The 18,065-nt window shown below is 37.4% G+C and overlaps 1 protein-coding gene across 5 annotated transcripts in view; it reads right to left on the bottom strand.

Annotated features, from left to right (window-relative positions):
* Positions 1-18,065, bottom strand: part of sns (sticks and stones) — a 1,009,476-nt gene that overhangs the window by 532,359 nt on the left and 459,052 nt on the right. For all 5 annotated transcript variants that reach the window (XM_067773057.1, XM_067773055.1, XM_067773053.1 and 2 more), the window contains one exon: positions 15,333-15,469. In XM_067773057.1, the coding sequence (XP_067629158.1) occupies positions 15,333-15,469 (137 nt within the window). The remainder of the gene's footprint in view (positions 1-15,332; positions 15,470-18,065) is intronic.

The following is an 18,065-nucleotide window of genomic DNA, read 5'->3' as shown; positions in this document are numbered from 1 at the left end:
ATGTGTATTAATTGTAAAATTCTCAAAATGTATTCACGGACGCACCGCTTTATTCAAAAAAATCTCAATTTGGTTTTTCACGGAACCACCGCATGTATTAAAAATTGAATTGGTTTTTCACGGAACCACCGCATGTAATAAAAAAGTTAATTGGTTTTTAACGGAACCACCGCATAAAAAAGATTAATTGGTTTTTTCGAAAACCACTGTAATATCAAAATTCAAAATTTGTACGAAATGCGAACTTAATTTTTCCTTTAATTTTTGAAATTTTAAATTTTTGATTTAAATGCGAAAGCACAGAATTTTAAAAAGTTTTATAAATGTTTTAATATACATACATAAAGCGTAAGAAAAATACCCGTAGGCAACATCTTAAATACATATATGTATACCTTTTTTTTTTCTTCTAATGGTCACTGCTGCTATAAGATGGTTGCCGGTGATGTCATCAATATTACTGCTGCCGAAATCGCTGCCGATGTTGTTGCTTTACGTGTTAAAGTTGGTGGTGGTGGAAAATTACGTGTGTGTATGTACATATATGTTTGGTGCCGTTATGCGCGGCGTGGTGCGAGTGCCGTTATGTAAAGGGCCGTTGGTTTTGCAGAATTTGTTAAATTTTGAGTAATTTTGTTGAATTTTTATTTATTATTATTATTATTATTATTTAATATTATTATTATTATTTAATTTTAATTAGAAAGTTGTGTTGTAAGTTTGTTAAATTTTAATGTAGGAAATTATATCGTAGTTTAATAGAAATTTATTTAGAAAATTGTATATTGAATTTGTTGAATTTTAGTTAGAAAATCGATTGTAGTTTAGTAAAATTTTATTTTGAAAATTATGTAGTTCATTTATCTAATTTTATTTAGAAAATTATTGAATTTGTTTTAGGAATCGTAGATTTAGAAATTTTTATTAAATTTATTTACTTTATTGATTTTATTAAATTTTATGTAGATTACACGCACTTGCCTTCACACACCAGAATTTTTCCACTCACCACTCTGCCAAGCAAAAAACGTCCGGTTCAGCCCGATGCCAAAATGCCTCACGGTCGCCATGTGAAATCTACTTACGATTTTGTAGAGTGAACTTTGGATGGATTATTAAAGCGTGGATGCGCTCAATTATGCGCACAATTAATAACCGTATAAATAAAAAAACTTTCGTGTTTCACAATTTAATATTAGGTTTTATTTGCTTTCCAATATCTTTAATTTCCAACGTTTCACCAATATATTTTTTGTAAGTTCAACTTACTTTTTCAGCTGCCAAAATTATAATGGCCGAGCCACTCACGCGCCGGATTGCATTCGCCCCTGCGAGCGTGTTCGGTCAACTAGTACATACATCAGCTGATGTATGGTTGATGTGGTGAGTTGCTCTTAGGGTGTCGTTACTATAGCAGGCACCTTGTCGTTGGTGTGAAGGTTTACCCGAACTCCATAGCGCCCGACTCTGTGGCGGAGCGGTAAAAGGCGGCGGGATGTCGGTGACTACGAACTGCGACCTCTTAATCCAGGATGTTATGTGGACCGTGAATATTGGATAATTTGCAGACAAAGGGGTATTTTCGGATGTATTTGAACGGAGTAAGGGGGGCTGTTGTTGCGGCCGGTTTTTAATCCGGACAAAGAACTAACTTATCTCGGACAAAGAACTAACGTTATAACGGCAACAACGTTGTAAGCTTTAAGAATTTATGCAGCGCTTGGGTCGAGTGGTTGTCCCAACCAACGATGAGAGCGAGTGCTTGCCATAATACTCGTGATACAGTCGAAGAATGTCGAAGACATTTCACTAACGAAAACTGTGCTGTGAGCAACACTCAATTTTGCAACCGCATTTTAGAGGAAGCCCTGGAAGGCAAGATGCAGCGATCAGCTGAACCTGTGAAGCCTGCTTTTAAGAGGTAGAAGAGGGAGAAAAAACGCCCCAGTCCTAGAACCAGGAGGAGAACTAGCGGGAATGACAGGAACGAAACCTCAAATGTGCAAAGCGTACCGAAGAGTGAAATATAAGTACCGGAAACCCATGTACCTCAAAAGCTGTAATACAGGAAGAGAAAGGCAATAATGGCTTGAGAAAAAAAGACACAAACGTTAATAAGCTAAAGGGAGACAACGATTAGACTCCAGGTTACTCGCTCATACTAAAAGAGGCTAACGCTGAGACTCCGGCTTTCACTGGGAAGAAGAGGAACGAAGTTGAGAAGCAGTCCATGACTGTGGCACTACTAGATTACAGCGACCCCAATGGGCAGATGTCAACCGAAAGGTGGAGATCCATAGAAGGGGAGCTGATTTTTAGAATCATCAATATCATGCATAATGAACCAAACAGACCGCTACCAGCCTTCGAAACAGCTGAGATTGGAAGGCACTTCATATATCCCGAGCCGTAGCGGGGGGGGGGGGGGGGGGGGCCAGCACAACATCCTCCAAATTTATAAGGAATCTTATGATCTATTGCGTGAGAAAATGCCTTGGGGCGCAGGTAGTATTTTTATTCGTCTCAAGACAATAACCCCAATACGCTTAAAGCAGGAGAGGTGGAAAAGGGCCTCCAGAACCTGAAAGCAGCGCCAAGGAAGGAGGCAAAGACGCAGTGGCAGAGGTGCACAAGCAAATCGATGGTGCCGAGAACCTTAAGAGAAGCCACAATATGCTAAAAGCAGGAGAGGTAGGCTCGTCGAGAGCCTGGAATATACAAGGTTTAGGCGCAGAGGCAGAAGTGTTGGAAGTGGAAAAACAGCTCAATGATGCTGCGAGTCTAACAAAGACGCTTCGAGCAGGGGAGGGAGAAACGGACCTACAGACTCTCAAAACAACGGAAAAATCCTTTATATGAGCACAATGTCGGATAATTTTTACAGCGACAAACAGCTCAATGGCGCTGCGAGTCTTACAGACAAACATCCAACACAGTATAGCGGCATCGAGCGAGCTCCTCCTGATTCTTGAGAAAGGTTCGTTTGATGTGGCGCTGATACAGGAGCTGTGGCTCTCATCTGGAGCAAAGTTTTCTGCACTCAGCGCTCGTGAATTTATCGTTTATTACGCAAAGGACAGCAGTGTTGCGAAAATTACATAGCACTACCACCGCGCTAAACGCCGTTAACACACAAATAAATTGCGGATTAAATCAAAACCCCCACCATAGGGCAGGACTCGTTGCGTTAGACTTGTCAAAAGCATCCCTTCCCCCAAGTCTCAAAAGGTGGACCGAAAATTATCTGTCTGGTAGGCAAGCATCGGTGCAATTCAGGAACATAACATCCAAACCAAGAAGAATTAAACAAGGGACCCACATGGTGGTGTCCTATCCCCACTTCAGATTAACTTCTAAATATCGAAGCTACCTTCACCACCAGAAGGAGTCGCTATTGTTTCCTACGCCGATGACTGCACAATAATGGCCACAGGCCCAGGCCCGATGAGCTTTGTAACAAAATAAACAGCTATCTCCCCGATCTATTCAGTTTCTTCGCCTCGCGAATCCTAACATTGTCACCGACAAAACCATCGGCGACGCTATTTATAACATGGATCAGAGAACTGCAAAAATCACAATTTTCTTGATTTAATCAAATACTAAGCCTTGCATTCACATTCAATCATGCGAATAAACTCATATTGATTGCTTAACAGTTTTGGAAAGCTGAAAGATAGGGCTTTAAAAATATATATATTTGTCTACACTTTTTGTAGCAAATTTTTGAGATTTTTTAAAAGTTATCTAAAATTTTCTCGTTTTTTTTTTAATTTTTCAAAGTTTGACGGCTTTTTAATGTATCATTCCTGTATTAATTATTCTTTTTCTTAATAAGGTTGAGAGAACATTCTATTTCGAGTAAAAAAAGTACTGGTTGATCAAATTCGGTTGAGAATTGTTGAAATGACAACACTTTTTGTGAACAAGAAAATTCTGCTCTCATCGTAGAATCGATATCGCGCCATGTCAGGATTGAATGTATGATTTTAATATATCGTCGCCGTTGTTTTCAGCATTCTCTATGCTCCGTTTAACCCTTTTTTTATGATTTAATTATGAAACAAAGATAAAGAAACTTATTTACTTTTATCATCAAATCATGTGTTAGGAAAAATTGATATGACCACGGTTTTGACAACGGTTTTTCTTGTTTGTTGAAATGAGATTCACAGTTATTTAATTGCTCTCCGAGACATTTGCCTCTTTGCCTCTGTAAGATAAATAACAAGACGAAAGACTGTCATTTTGGTAGAATCAAATCAGTCAGTGGTTGTACGTGTTGCTACAAGGTACTTTTTTAAAAATGTGTGATAAGCGTAATAAGTTTTGTTACGTCTGCGGGTTATTCGTTGATACGAAACATCGTATACAATTAAAAACCAATGCAGCTCTAACAGAAGCTTTCACATCTATCTTTAATCGCGTGTATAGTGAAAATGTTTGGTATGAACCAGAGTATGCTTGTGTGAAGTGCTGCAGCGCACTCAAAAAATGGAAAACTGGGAAATGCAACAAACAACCTTTACCATTCTCAACTCCAATGATATGTCATCGTCAACTTTTCCATAAGCCAGAAGATTGCTACTTCTGCAAAACAAATACTGTTGGTCATCACTACAAAACCCGTGGCCGAATACAATATGCTAATGAGTTAACTGTATCTCATCCAATCAAGGGAGAAATACCGACTATTCGTGATGCAATTTCCGAACTGCAAAATTCATTAGAAGCTGATGATGAAGAAAACTCTGACGGCCTAGAAATCAACGACACAAAGTCCATTTTCTGCATTCACATTTGGATTTATTCCCTGAAAATCTTGGACAATTCAGTGACGAACAGGGAGAACTGTTCCATCAGGAACTATTAGAGATCAAATAACGCTTTGTCGGAAAAAGTCAGATAAGAATGCTGGCAAATTATTGCTGGTCTCCAAAACGCGATACTGGCGATGTGGCTTATAAACGTAGAAGACCTAGCAAATATTTTTAACAGCTATCGAAATTCGAAGTTTTTTTTGTATTAAGTACATAATATAAAACAAAATTTTATGTAAATATATTTGCAACTATTTATTTCGTTATTTTTTCTCTCCAACATAGGAGCGAAATAAAATTACTCGAGAGATGATATATGCAGATAAATAAAAAATATCAAAATTGTTTAAATAATTAAAGTCAATAATTGAAATTTTGTTATAACAAAAAATAATGAGTGGAATAAAAAAACGATAAGAATGTTCAATACGATGGAAGCGATATACTGAAATTATACATTCAATCCTGACAATGCGCGATATCGATTCTACGATGAGAGCAAAATTTTCTTGTTCACAAAAAGTGTTGTCATTTCAACAATTCTCAACCGAATTTGATCAACCAGTACTTTTTTTACTCGAAATATATTGTTCTCTCAACCTCTTTAAGAAAAAAAAATTCATTACAGAAATGATACATTAAAAAGCTGTCAAACTTTGAAAAATTAAAAAAAAACGAGAAAATTTTAGATAACTTTTAAAAAATCTCAAAAATTTGCTTTAAAAAGTGTAGAGAAATATATGTATTTTTAAATCCCTATCTTTCAGCTTTCCAAAACTGTTAAGCAATGATGGAAAAATGACGGAGTAACGAATTTTTGAATGCGCGAGGTACAAGAAAAACAGTTTTTCAACAATAACTTGAAAATTTCGGGGTGTTAGAAAATTTTGAAACACAGCATCTTGATCTACTCATCAAGACCTACAACGGACACTAGGTCGCTACAAAAGTTCCTCAGATATTCTTTTTTTTGTAGCACTGTGTAATTGAATGAACTCGTACTTGAATATACTCAGCATCTGTCTTTACAAGACTCTGTTAGCATGATTGCGATGGAATGACCGAACAGGTTTTGCCTACGATTGTATTGATCAAACGAAGGCAAGCGGAAAATAAAATCAAAGTAGTATCGTTTAGTTCGGCAAACAAACACAATCGTAAGCAATGTTTAGATGTATATTTATATATAGCTTGTCGCGGTGACGTAAGGGCAAAATAATCATGCAAATACTCAGACGCATAGACATTGTTTACTATATAGTTTGGCAGCTTAAATAGAGCTAATGTTGCGAATAGAGTGGAAGGCAGTGGACTAGGCAATCGAATGTCATATAATGAAGAAACTGATGTTCGGAGTTTTTTCAAAATTTTCCCGAAATCCTGAATCACAAAAGGGAGTGTACTTAGGTACGAAAATCAAAAAATTAGTTAGGTTTTGCGCCTTTTTTAGCAGGAGATTTTCATTTTAAAAATGTAATATATAAACCAATGTTCCTTCTGTTACTCATTTTATCTATGGAGCTTCACTTGCACTTTATAAAAACGTGCTTTTTATTTTTACGAACTTATTCCTCAAACTAATTTTATATAATAAAAATGATTTCATAAATTGCATGCATTTTATACATATGCATTATATTTTAAATTTTCTCTAACTATTCGTTTTGTGCTGACTAAATTTTGCTTACGCATAACTTTCTTTGGCTATATAAGATAACAATTCCAGGGGCCGTTTTCACCATCTTCGGTGAACGCTAACAAACACTTTATTTGAAAGAAATCGCTCAGTGATTCGTCAAATAAGGGTTACTTTAAAATAACGGACGTTAAAAGTTCCTCTGTCACATGAGGAAATATGAAATACAACTATTTTTATAACATGAAGATAGATAGAAAATTTATTGGGGATTGCACTGCGACGTTGATCTATTGTGCCCTCATCAGATTGCGTCGCGTTCCAGGAGGATATGTTCCACCGTCTCTCCTCATCGGTCACGAAATCGATATGAATACAAAATTATGTTTTTTATTTAGTTGAACGGCGATAGAAATTCTTATATTTTTCAAGAAATCCAGGAAACTTCAATAAGAACCCTAAGTTTATAATTATTTGTGTTTTGCTTTGACGTTGGCGGTGCGTTGCTTATAGATTGAAGCAATTAAAGCGCGTGTCTTCAAAGTTAGATGTAGACGCAACGCAAGTGCCAAAACGATTCAAAAGTCGCTTTAAGCTTAGTTGCTTCACGTGTTATTTATCATTATTAATTAAAAATGTTGGATCTCGTAAGAAGCTAAACTTAGGCAAGATACACAAGAGACATAGCTTCGTAGACGCGTACAAAATATGGAACGCAGCTACGATTTTCTACGCCTCAAGATTTCTTATGCTGTACCTAATACGCGTCTATGAAGATATACCTCGTGTGCATCTTCCTTTATATTATTTTCAAAGAAAAAATGCTTTGTTTTTTACACTTTGCTAATATTCACATACATGTATACTACTATGGCAGTCGCTTCCATACTATTTCATTAAAAAAATTTAATTTTGAAAAAATGCAACCTTGTCACATGCATTCTCAAACATGGTTGCCACACCATATTTTCATTTAGGACCAAAATTCATCGAAAAATCACCAGATCTCAATAACAGGAAATATTTTAGTTTTACTTTATTGGTATACAAACAATTAGGCAAGTTACTAGAGTGTCGTATTCGTTGTAAAAAGCAAATATTGTAGGATATTTCCCTAGTTTCCTATATAAAATTTTAATAAAGGCGACATTTGGCTTTTCTTCAAACTGCACAAACAAAAATAAAATGTACCTTTAGGTAATACATTTTCAAATTTCTAGGATAAGTCTATGTCTTTCATCAATAAAACGTTGTGACTCTAATTTTGCTTGATTGCAATGAAATAAAATGTATAGCGCAGTTAGGTTTTAGTAAGGATCGGTTAAAAAATTTGCATTGTAGCAAACTCAGTAAACTGTAAATGAAACTAAGCAATTGAGTTAATGCTATTTTTGTAGATGCTTACTTTTTCCCTAACAGTTTAAACTTCATACCAGAGATTCATTAAGTGTGAGTTTTGAATTCAGACAAAAATCAAGCGTCTTAAAAGTTGAAACTATATAAATAATACATGAATACCGAACGAAATATCTAAGCAATAAAATAAGTACTTTTTCTGATAAGTCTGTTGTTTCATCAAAAATTAATGACAATGTGATTGCCCGAGCATTCAACACTTCCCTTTTTAATGCCTCGCCTAAATTATTTTTTAATTTTTTATTCTAAATTATCTCCGAAGTGAAATGTCATTGTTCTGCTATATTTTATTGATAGAGCGATTTTCGTGGTAAGAATTCCATTGAAGTAAATTGAAAATTATATGTGGATAATAGATATGCGGGAATTTTTATTAGCAGTATTTTGAATTTTTGTTTCAGTTTCACTGAAAAAGAAAGAAACGTATAAAACCGTGCGAAAAAGAATCAAAATTGAGAAAAAGGGACCAGCGGACCATATCGGGTTGGAAGGGACTATTTTTGTTCCAAATGGAATGAAGTGGCAACTGTGTTCTCAAATGCAAGCTTCCACATCATATACATATAAGTACTTCGGCATTACGAAATACATTGTCGCAAAGTATTGTTGCATAAAATCTTTTTGACACCCACAATACCACAGATTATGTATAAAATTTTACAAAAATAATACATTTTTTGGAAAAATCACACAGAATATCCGCAGTCATTGTTTACGAATTTAGAAACAATGAGAATGGCAAATGCGAACGTGTATGAAATGTAATGTCAAAACGTATATGCACATGGCTGTATTTATATGCACAAAAATGCTTTAAAAACGTATGAAATTGTTAAAATAAAGTTCAAAAATAAATGATAAAAACTTTTATATAAATAAAAAGATTCTTTTAATAACAACAAAAACGCCTTATATATTCTATATATATATCAACTGGTAAGGATTATAACACTTTAAAATTTAAGCTAAATAATCTAAAGTTTTTTTTGAAACTGAGTCGAAAACTGTGCGTGTGAATGTGCGAATTTCATCGATCAGCTGTTAGTTGCGCTACTTGGTAAAATTTACTATGCGCATGGAGTTTTCATATTTGCCTTTTCATTCCGTTGAATGTTATCACCGTTGAGGCAAACGAGCAAACATAGTACAGGCATACAAGTAGGATATGTAGCAGCGCGCACATACACAGCCACGCTCACCTGATAAAATGTTTGTTCTTGTTCGCTTTTTGTGTGGATGCTATTTGGCACTGTTACTTCTGTACTTCTTGGATCCAAGAAAAGTGTAGTAGCTGCTAACGAAAACTGTGTAAAATTTTTATTGCAAAATTACAAAGAAATTTTCTTATTTACTTTCAAATGAGGACTTAATTACACCTCTCTTTAAAATCCATATGTTTTGGATAATTTTAACTAACAAATTGTGATACTTTATTACCGGGGACGACTGCTAAAACCCGACCAAAACCGTCGAGGGAGGTATTAATAGACGCGTTTTTGCCTCGCTTCCAATAATACGAATACTTTTTCGCCTTTGAACTATAAATAACAGGACAAAACGCGTCTTTTCATTTCTCTTTCCACATTTTTGGACGGGTTATTGCAGTCGACCTCGGTTTCCAACTGTTTTTCGCGGAGAACTTTTGAACGGGTAGAAAAACTTAGCACTCGTGTTTCTATTCTTAATGCTGCAATAACTACGTGTCCTCAGATACCCCAATTCAAGACTGTTGTATAATTTTCTGTAGGACGCATATAGGTGCAATACATTTTCATACTAAATTCGTAAAAAAAAAATTTACCATCACGGCAACCCATATCTGATATTCCGCTCCTTTTTTGTTTCCCTGCGTCTATTCCACGACAGCAACCCCGGTAATTTTGACACTTCGTCCAGTTTCAAACGCATGTTCCACGCAGGTTCCACTGAGTTCCACACTAGTTTGACACTGACCGAAGTGTCAAACGGCAGTATGTTAGAAAGAGAAAGGAATTGTTTCCTTCTCGTACATATCATACTTGTAAACCTGTACTATGCGAGCAAACGCCTGAATTGATTATATTCACGCATGCAATAAGTTGGTTGATTTTAAATCAATATCGATTATGTTCGTTTAAGCAAGTTGGATCATTGAACAAGATCATGTTGCCGAATGTAATCGAAGGTTGTTGTGTTCGATTTTTGCAGTTCATTGACATGGACGCGCCAAATGTCGACTATATTGAACATCCACGTCGATGGCATCACACTACCGAAGGTCTTTCACCCAAAAATCTTGGGTGTGACGTTCGATCAGGATCTACATTTTGGCGAGCATGCAAACGAAATTCTTCCTAAAATCCAGAGCCGTAATAGAATCTTCAAATCTCTTGCCGGCAACACTTGGGGTAAAGACACGGAAACGCTCATTACTACTTGCAAAGCAATTGGCTGGCTGATTGCATGCTACGCGCCCCCGATATTGTCGCCAAGCCTAAAGGTTACTAACTGGAAGAAAATACAGGCCTGCCCAAATACTGCCCTCAGAACCGCTACGGGCCGTCTTCTTATGTCCCCAGAACATCACCTGCACAATGAGGCGAAAGTCCCCCCATTAGGAAGAGAAATGAAATGCTGAATAAACAGTTTCTGTTGAATACCCAGAAACAGACATCTGATTGATGAGGCTACACTTCCCATGGGCCTCAGGTGTCATCTCCGTAAGCATTATGAGGAAATACGGCACCTGAGAACACCGCCGTATGAGGCAAAAAGGCACAAGTAGGTCCTCAGTGATATCCACAAAGAGGCGTCGGACCTCTTTGCCAGGAATTGCCCGGCGAATCCAGTACTTAAAGAAAAATGCCCAAAACTAGCGGAAGAGGAACGCACTCTCCCTAAGGAAACACCCGTCACTCTAGCTCAATTTCGATCTGGATACTGTAACAGGTTAAACTCTTACCTATCCTGAATCAACCCCGACATACAAGGTGTATGTCCTGCTTGCCATCTGTCCCCACATGACACCAACCATATCTTCAATTGTAATGTGGAACCAACGCCTCTAACACCCCTCTCACTATGGTCCACCCCTATTGAAACAGCAAGTTTCCTTGGACTCCCGTTAGAGGACATTGATGGCAATCTGTGATCTGTCGCACCTATTGGATGGGGCGAAGCACTGCTACAACAACAACAGGGTTAGAACATGTATGGTAAGGAAACGCCTATATTCGTGTATGCTATTTAATTTCAGCACCAAAGACCTAGCGATGGGTGCAATTCCCCTCTATTGCAGAAGCATTCCTTATCCTGGCATCTTGCTACTTGTCCCATAACGTGGGAGTCCAACCTGAGGAGTTCAAAAGGCTGGTTGATCAAGGAGAATGCAGAGGACGGCTTGTCATTGGCGCGAATGCGCATCACAGCATATAGGGAAAGGACGATACTTAGTTAGAGGTTAGTCGATTTTTTTAAACAATACAGAGAAGTATACAGGTGGCCAACACGGGCGGCGTGTACTTGATTTCACATTGACCTATGAGCACGATATATCGAGCTATAAATGGAGGTCGCTTGACAGGCCATGCATATATCACCTTCGGGATCCCCCTTAAGAGGGTAGAGAAGGGCAAAACCTTTAGAAAACCTAGGGCAACGGACTGGTACAAATTTCAGAAATTTGTATCAGGAAGACTGGGGTAGTCTAAAGAGGTTACCTCTGTAGAGAAGTTGGAGGTGTGTTAGAACTTCTTATCAAGGACGCTACAATTGCGTACAATAGAGCTTGTCCTCTGATAAGATTCAAGGGGAATGCAAAGCCACCATTGTGGAGTATGGAATTAAGTCTTCTTAGAGGGCAGGTAAACAAGATTTTTAAGCTGGCACAAGTTGCGGAAAGCGAGGAGTATTGGGATCTATAAACGTGAAATCAACAAGTCGAAGCGGGTTTCAAGGAAGAATTTCTAATACAGAATGCCGCAGCGAAACGGCGATACTAAGAAAAGTTCTATCTAAGGAGAGTGAAGCTCAGTGACCGATAAAAAGGACCAAGGGGAATAGCCACACAATAGTGAAGAGTCCTTTGAGGCACTACTTAACACACACTTCCCATCAAGAGATGATGCCGAAGAGTTATATTACCACCTCTACAATCCTAATACGGAGCGAGAGGCACCAGAGTTGGGGACAAATATCAAAATTGAATGGACAATAAAAACTTTGGCAGAGTTCAAATCGGCGGGTCCAGATGGGATATCCCCTGCTATGCTGAAGATGGCAGATGGAACGATTGTAGAATACCTTACAATAATCGTTGAGGATTGCATACAACTTAACCACGTCCCGCAATCTTGGAGAACGGCTCAAGTACTCTTCACACCGGGAAAATCCAGTCATCTGCACCCGAAAGAGTACAGGCCTATTAGTTTGACATCTTGTCTGCTCAAAACTCTAGAGAGATTGTATATAAGTTCAAATATGAACGAAGAATTATTATCTTCAGCACAACTTGCTTACACCAAAGTCAAGTCAATCGATATTGCATTGCATAGAGTGGTCATGAAGATAGAAAAAGCACTGGAACACGAGGAATATGCCTTAAGTGTTTTTATGAACACTGACGAGGCTTTCAACAATGTCTCGAAAAGGGCAATCGTGGACAGTCTCAACTCGATTGAAGTTCATCCAGCTTAAACAAATTGGATCAGCTCCATGTTAAGCAGCAGAATGATCACGTGGCAATGGGGTATATGCGAGGCAACAAAATCTGTAAACAGAGGAACGCCGCAGGGTTTTATAACCATTTATCACGGCATATGCAGATGACGTCTCAGTCCTCATAAGCGGTACATGCCGAACAACAATTAGCTCTCTGATGGATCAGAGATCATAGGATGTACATGTCTAGGCATTTGTAGTCAGGTTAACCGCCAATGCGGAAAAAACCCCTTCTAGTATTATTTACTAGGAAATATAAGGTTCCTAATCGGACTAAGCCTAAGCTTGGAGGAGTAACCCTACAAGAAAAATATATCACAAAGTATCTAAGAGTTAAATTAGATAGTAAGCTATCGAGGAAACTCCATGTGGAAGAGAGATCGAAGAGGTCTTTGCGGCACTATATGCAGGATGCAAATTTACTATGGGATTCTTGTTTGGTGTACGTATACCAAGAAACTTTAGAGGGTATTCAGAGTATCAATGATAGGCATAACGGGAGCCCTAAAAACTACCTCTACAGCAGCATTGCATGCCATTCCACACATCCCGGCTGCAGACCTAATGGTCAAAAACATAGCATTAGCAACTGCAAGGGCCATAGCAGTATAGCGCCATCCTATATCAGACAAACGGAATATATGGACCCGTGCCTGAGCCACAATTGAGACGGAGGGTTGGTGCCAGGGCCAGAAGATTGTTATTTACCACATTGGTAGCCACGATCACTGGTGCTCAAATGTGGTTTGGTTAGGTGTGGCGAATAAAAATCTTGCTTAGAAGTACCTACAATGACAAGATCTATAGTACCAGAATTCCATGGAAAATCATTAACTTTCGCCGATTTACGAATTTCCCTCCTTATTAAATTTCAATGCCAATTGGGGGACTCATGTAACCGTATACATACCTTATAAAGTGTGTAAACGTATAAATTTATCTAGTGCGTAAACGAACTGTCAAATTTTGTATGAAAAATCATTTACACAATTTGTATAAATTTACGCGCACATTTCATTGTGTAAACGCGGTAAACTCAAAGGAATGCAACCTTGCAGACATTACAGCAGGCATTGAGGGTGTAACACTCGCTGAATCGACGATAGATATCCCAATCCGTTTGACAGAAATCAAAAGAAGACAGCAGTTGCATATGATCCATCAAGCAGGAAAGGTGTGGACAAAAGTGCGGGGCTGCAAAATTTCTAAGATCATGTGCAAAGCCTACGATATTAGACTCACAAAGTGGCTCATATCTCTGAAGAGAGAAGACAGGTGTAGGAAGTGCGAGCTGCGGGAAAAAATGGTTGCGGTCGCTCTATATTCGCGTCCTGCGTTCGCCAGGTAAAGGCTCCAGCTTTAAAGGGCCACAAAGTTGCCAGATATCGAGGTAGAAACTAAGCTATGTAGGTCCTTGAAAACTTCTAGTATTTGCCAAGAAGTCGAAGTTATTCTATAACACAAGTCCTGGCACCTGATTGGGGTTCTTCCGTTTGGTCGTCCAACAAATTCTGTTAACAGACAAATTCTATGTGAAGTCTTTATTGACCGGCCAGTTCAACCCAACCTATGAATAAATTATTAAATTTTGTCATACATTTGTATGTTTTTTTTTTTAATATCGTTTTTAGCAATGCCATACGCCAATGGAAGCAAACAAACTTTTATTGAAAAGAGTTTTGGTGAAATACATATTTTCGCCACGCATCAGGAAAGCTAAAGTGCGACATTTATCCAAAATGGGCGCCCTCGATTTAACTTGAAACGTATTTTAATGCCCTTAATGATCACGGGTAGTCTCCTATTTACAGCTACTGGCGAGATATTTTTAAACCTATTTATGGCAGCAAAGAAGTTCACCCAGAGGGTATGTTGAATAAGAACAAGTTTAACAACTCGGGAGCGACGCAAAAGTTTTTTTTTTATTATGGAAGATAAGTCTTGAAGGGATAACTTGGCGCACTCTTCAGTTTTTTTCAGGATGTAGAACAGAAAAAATGCAACTGCAAGGAAAATGGTATGGCTAATAACTTTTTTACATTCAAATTTTGTTTATTCATACTTAAAAATAGCCCAAATAAATTTTTCAATAGATGTATGACTCCATCATGATCAATAGTTTAGTTACTAATTACTCGAAATAAAATTGACTCGCGAGCATAATACAAGAAAACAAGGTACATAGTTCCTCTTTAACGTATTTGACATTAATTGTTTTAGTTGCCAGAGATACAATTTGTCAAATTTTGAACAAACATTGCCACTTCAACAAAATTATGTTTTGGAAATTTTAAATTTGTATGGGGTATTTTTATTCAACTATCAATATATAATGGATAAATATTTACAGATTTTTGGAAAGGTGTGAAGTGATTTAAATACAAATAAAGTTCTATATCCAAAAAGTAAAACAAGGTCTGTTCACTCCTTTAAGGAGAGAAGTTCCACTAAACTGTGACCTCTTAAGTGGGAAAATTGCCCTGCAAACCATTGCGTAACAGATTGTTTTCACCTCCAAGATCTCGGGCGTTGCAAGTACATCTCCTTTTTGCTCTGGATACAATATATATCCTGCCCATTTGCTTAATTTCTTTCTTTTAGCATTCTGCATCTGCAAGCAGATGAAGTTTTGCTGTAAAGTTTTTCATGGCAAAAAAATGCTCTTTTTGATGTTACGTTTAGCGAGTGTTGAACTACTATGTGAAGTGTGCGAAAAATATTTAGGTGCACGTAAATCGCAATTTCTTTCTTTTTTTACTTACAGAGTACATTGATATCAATTTCTGCTTTCAAAGGCGTCTGTGACATAACATTACTGGCTTCGCAACGAAATCGTGCGTTGTTGTCACTTGCTTCAGCGGTAAACGTGTAAATGTTTTCAGAGAGACGTCCGGCAGTCCTGGAAATAAATATATGATTCAAATATTAAATTGTAGTGTTAAAATGTTGATTTTGTATGTTATTGTTTGTTGTTATAAATAAAAAACAGATCTCCCGGCGGAAGGTACAAAATGTACAGAAAATAGTAAGAGGGAACTTCGTTTTTACTGCACCACCGCCGCCCAAAAACTCCTGTAAGAACGAAAGCGGCGACATTGTAACTGATGTCCAGAAAGTGCATGCATGTATGGAGTACACGCTATATACCAACCGAGTGCTCCAAAAATAACCACAATTCATACAAAAAATATGGTCCAATTAACATTGCGATGTCCTAGGACTGGACCATATACTCCAGCTCCGCATAACATCAGAGTAATCCATGGAGTACCCACAGTCCAATAAACATCGTGTAGTGATTACAATCGTTAAAAACGAGCAATGATCGGCTTACAATATGTTCGTGTAGAGACATGAGTTGGTCAATTGCTGCATTACAGTGGAGTATAATGGTAAGTACACCAGTGGACCACATGATCCAACGATTTTTGCAGGGAACGATTTACCGCACAGGGATGACGAACCCGATTTCGCAATCGATGATAATGGAATAAATGTCCCCCACCCGATTATGACGAAGTCAGAAAAGCAATAACCAGAATGAAAAACAAGGCCGCGGGCACTGATGGATTGCCTGCGGAGCTGTTCAAATACGACGGCGAGAGTTGGTAAGGCGCATGCATCAGCTTCTTCGCAAAATATGCATGCACGACGATTGGAATCTAATAGCGTTTTCTTTTCTGGCTATAGTGTTACGCTTTTTGTACGCCGCGCAAGAGTTGTTGTTCTATTCTAAAAAACAGGCAATGCCTTTACGGGGTATTTCGTTCTTTTGTGAAAATTGTTGCCTGCTCGCAACGCAAAAGCGTTACACTTTTACCACGTATAAAATGGCGGTGTGGCAGTGCAACTCTGTGAAACTCTCAATTCGCTCTTGATTTCCACATATACTCTGTTAATATAAGTGCACAGATCACCTACCAGATTGCGCATTCACGAGCTCAAAATTGCTTCGTTCTGCCCATCTACGTCACAGTTGACTGTTTGAGCGAATGAAAGAAAGATAAAAAACAAGAGCTAAAGGAAAATTACGTAAGAATAGCCCATAAAAAAGAGATGATCTAATGTTTACATGCGCAATCTTCTTGTGTGATTTGTGATATGAGTGAATGTGGTGAGATGAAATGTTCTTTGTATTCACTATAAATGTTGACAATTTTCTGGGGTAGGAGTAATTCTATTAAGGCTTTACCATTTACTTAGGCAACAATTTATTTCAGAAAAGAAAACGCTATAAGTGTTCCTTGCCCAGTCCCATATAAGGTCCTGTCAAGTGTATTGTGCGAAAGATTGAAGCCCACCGTGAATCGGCTGATTGGACCTTATCAGTGCGGCTTCAGACCTGGTAAATCTACCATCGACCAGATTTTCACAATATGCCAAATCTTGGAAAATTCGCGAAAAAAAAGAATCGACACACATCACCTCTGCGTCGATTTTAAAGCCACCTTTGACAGCACGAAAAGGAGCTGCCTATATGCCGCTATGTCTCAATTTGGTTTATATGGCTGTGCAAAATGACGTTGAGCACACTATCAGCTCAGTCAGAATTGACCCCCTAAAAAGCGTGTATTTACTGGCATATTTTGATGACATTGATATCGTCGGCCTAAACACCCGCGCCGTTAGTTCTGCTTACTCCAAAGTGGAAAATGAAGCGGTAAAGATGGGCTTAATTGTGAATGGGGACAAAACGAAGTACCTGTTGTCATCGAGCAAACAGTCAGTGCATATGCGCCTTGGCAACCACGCTACTGTTGGCAGCCATAATTTCGAAATAGTAAAAGACTTCGTTTATTTGGGAACCAGCATCAACATTAGCAACAACATCAGCTCGGAAGTCCAGCGAATAATCATTCTTTAAATTGATTTCCAATAAATACATATATTCATTTTAAAATGAGATCTGTGTTTATTTTGATTTTAAAATAATTTAAATCGTTTAATTAAAATATTGATTTGTGGTACAAATGATATGTTTTGATCATTTTAAATTGTGAAAAAATTATCCATTTGTAATATTGGGTTTTTATTATTAATTAATTTTAGATTTTTATTTTTTTTTATAAGTTAAAATTTTTTATTAAAGGATTTAATTTATTTTTTGGAGCGAGAAATTATTAGATTAAATTATTCTAGAATTGTTATAACTTTTTTATTTGATTGAATAAGATTATTATTTATGTCTTTTGCAGTTACAATTAAGTAAGTACCACCGCCCAAAGCTCCTTAAAACCCAAAGGCAACAAACAATTGAGCAAAAATTTGGTTTAGGTTTTACTCAATGCAATACATATTTTCAAATTTTTACATAGTCAATTTGGAGTGTAAATCTGCTAAGTCTACTTTTAATCAAAAATTACTTTTTGATGCATTCAACTGCATAATGAATTACTTCATAAATCATACAAGGTGGGAAAATTAATTCATAATTATTATTATTGGAAATGTGGAAAAACATTCTGTGCAAAGTTTATCGGTCCTATGTACACATT

Source organism: Eurosta solidaginis, chromosome 3, assembly GCF_040869045.1.
Source record: "Eurosta solidaginis isolate ZX-2024a chromosome 3, ASM4086904v1, whole genome shotgun sequence".
Classification (NCBI taxonomy): domain Eukaryota; kingdom Metazoa; phylum Arthropoda; class Insecta; order Diptera; family Tephritidae; genus Eurosta; species Eurosta solidaginis.
The sequence above is the reverse complement of the archived record's forward strand: the minus strand, read 5'-3'. Positions and strand labels throughout refer to the sequence as shown.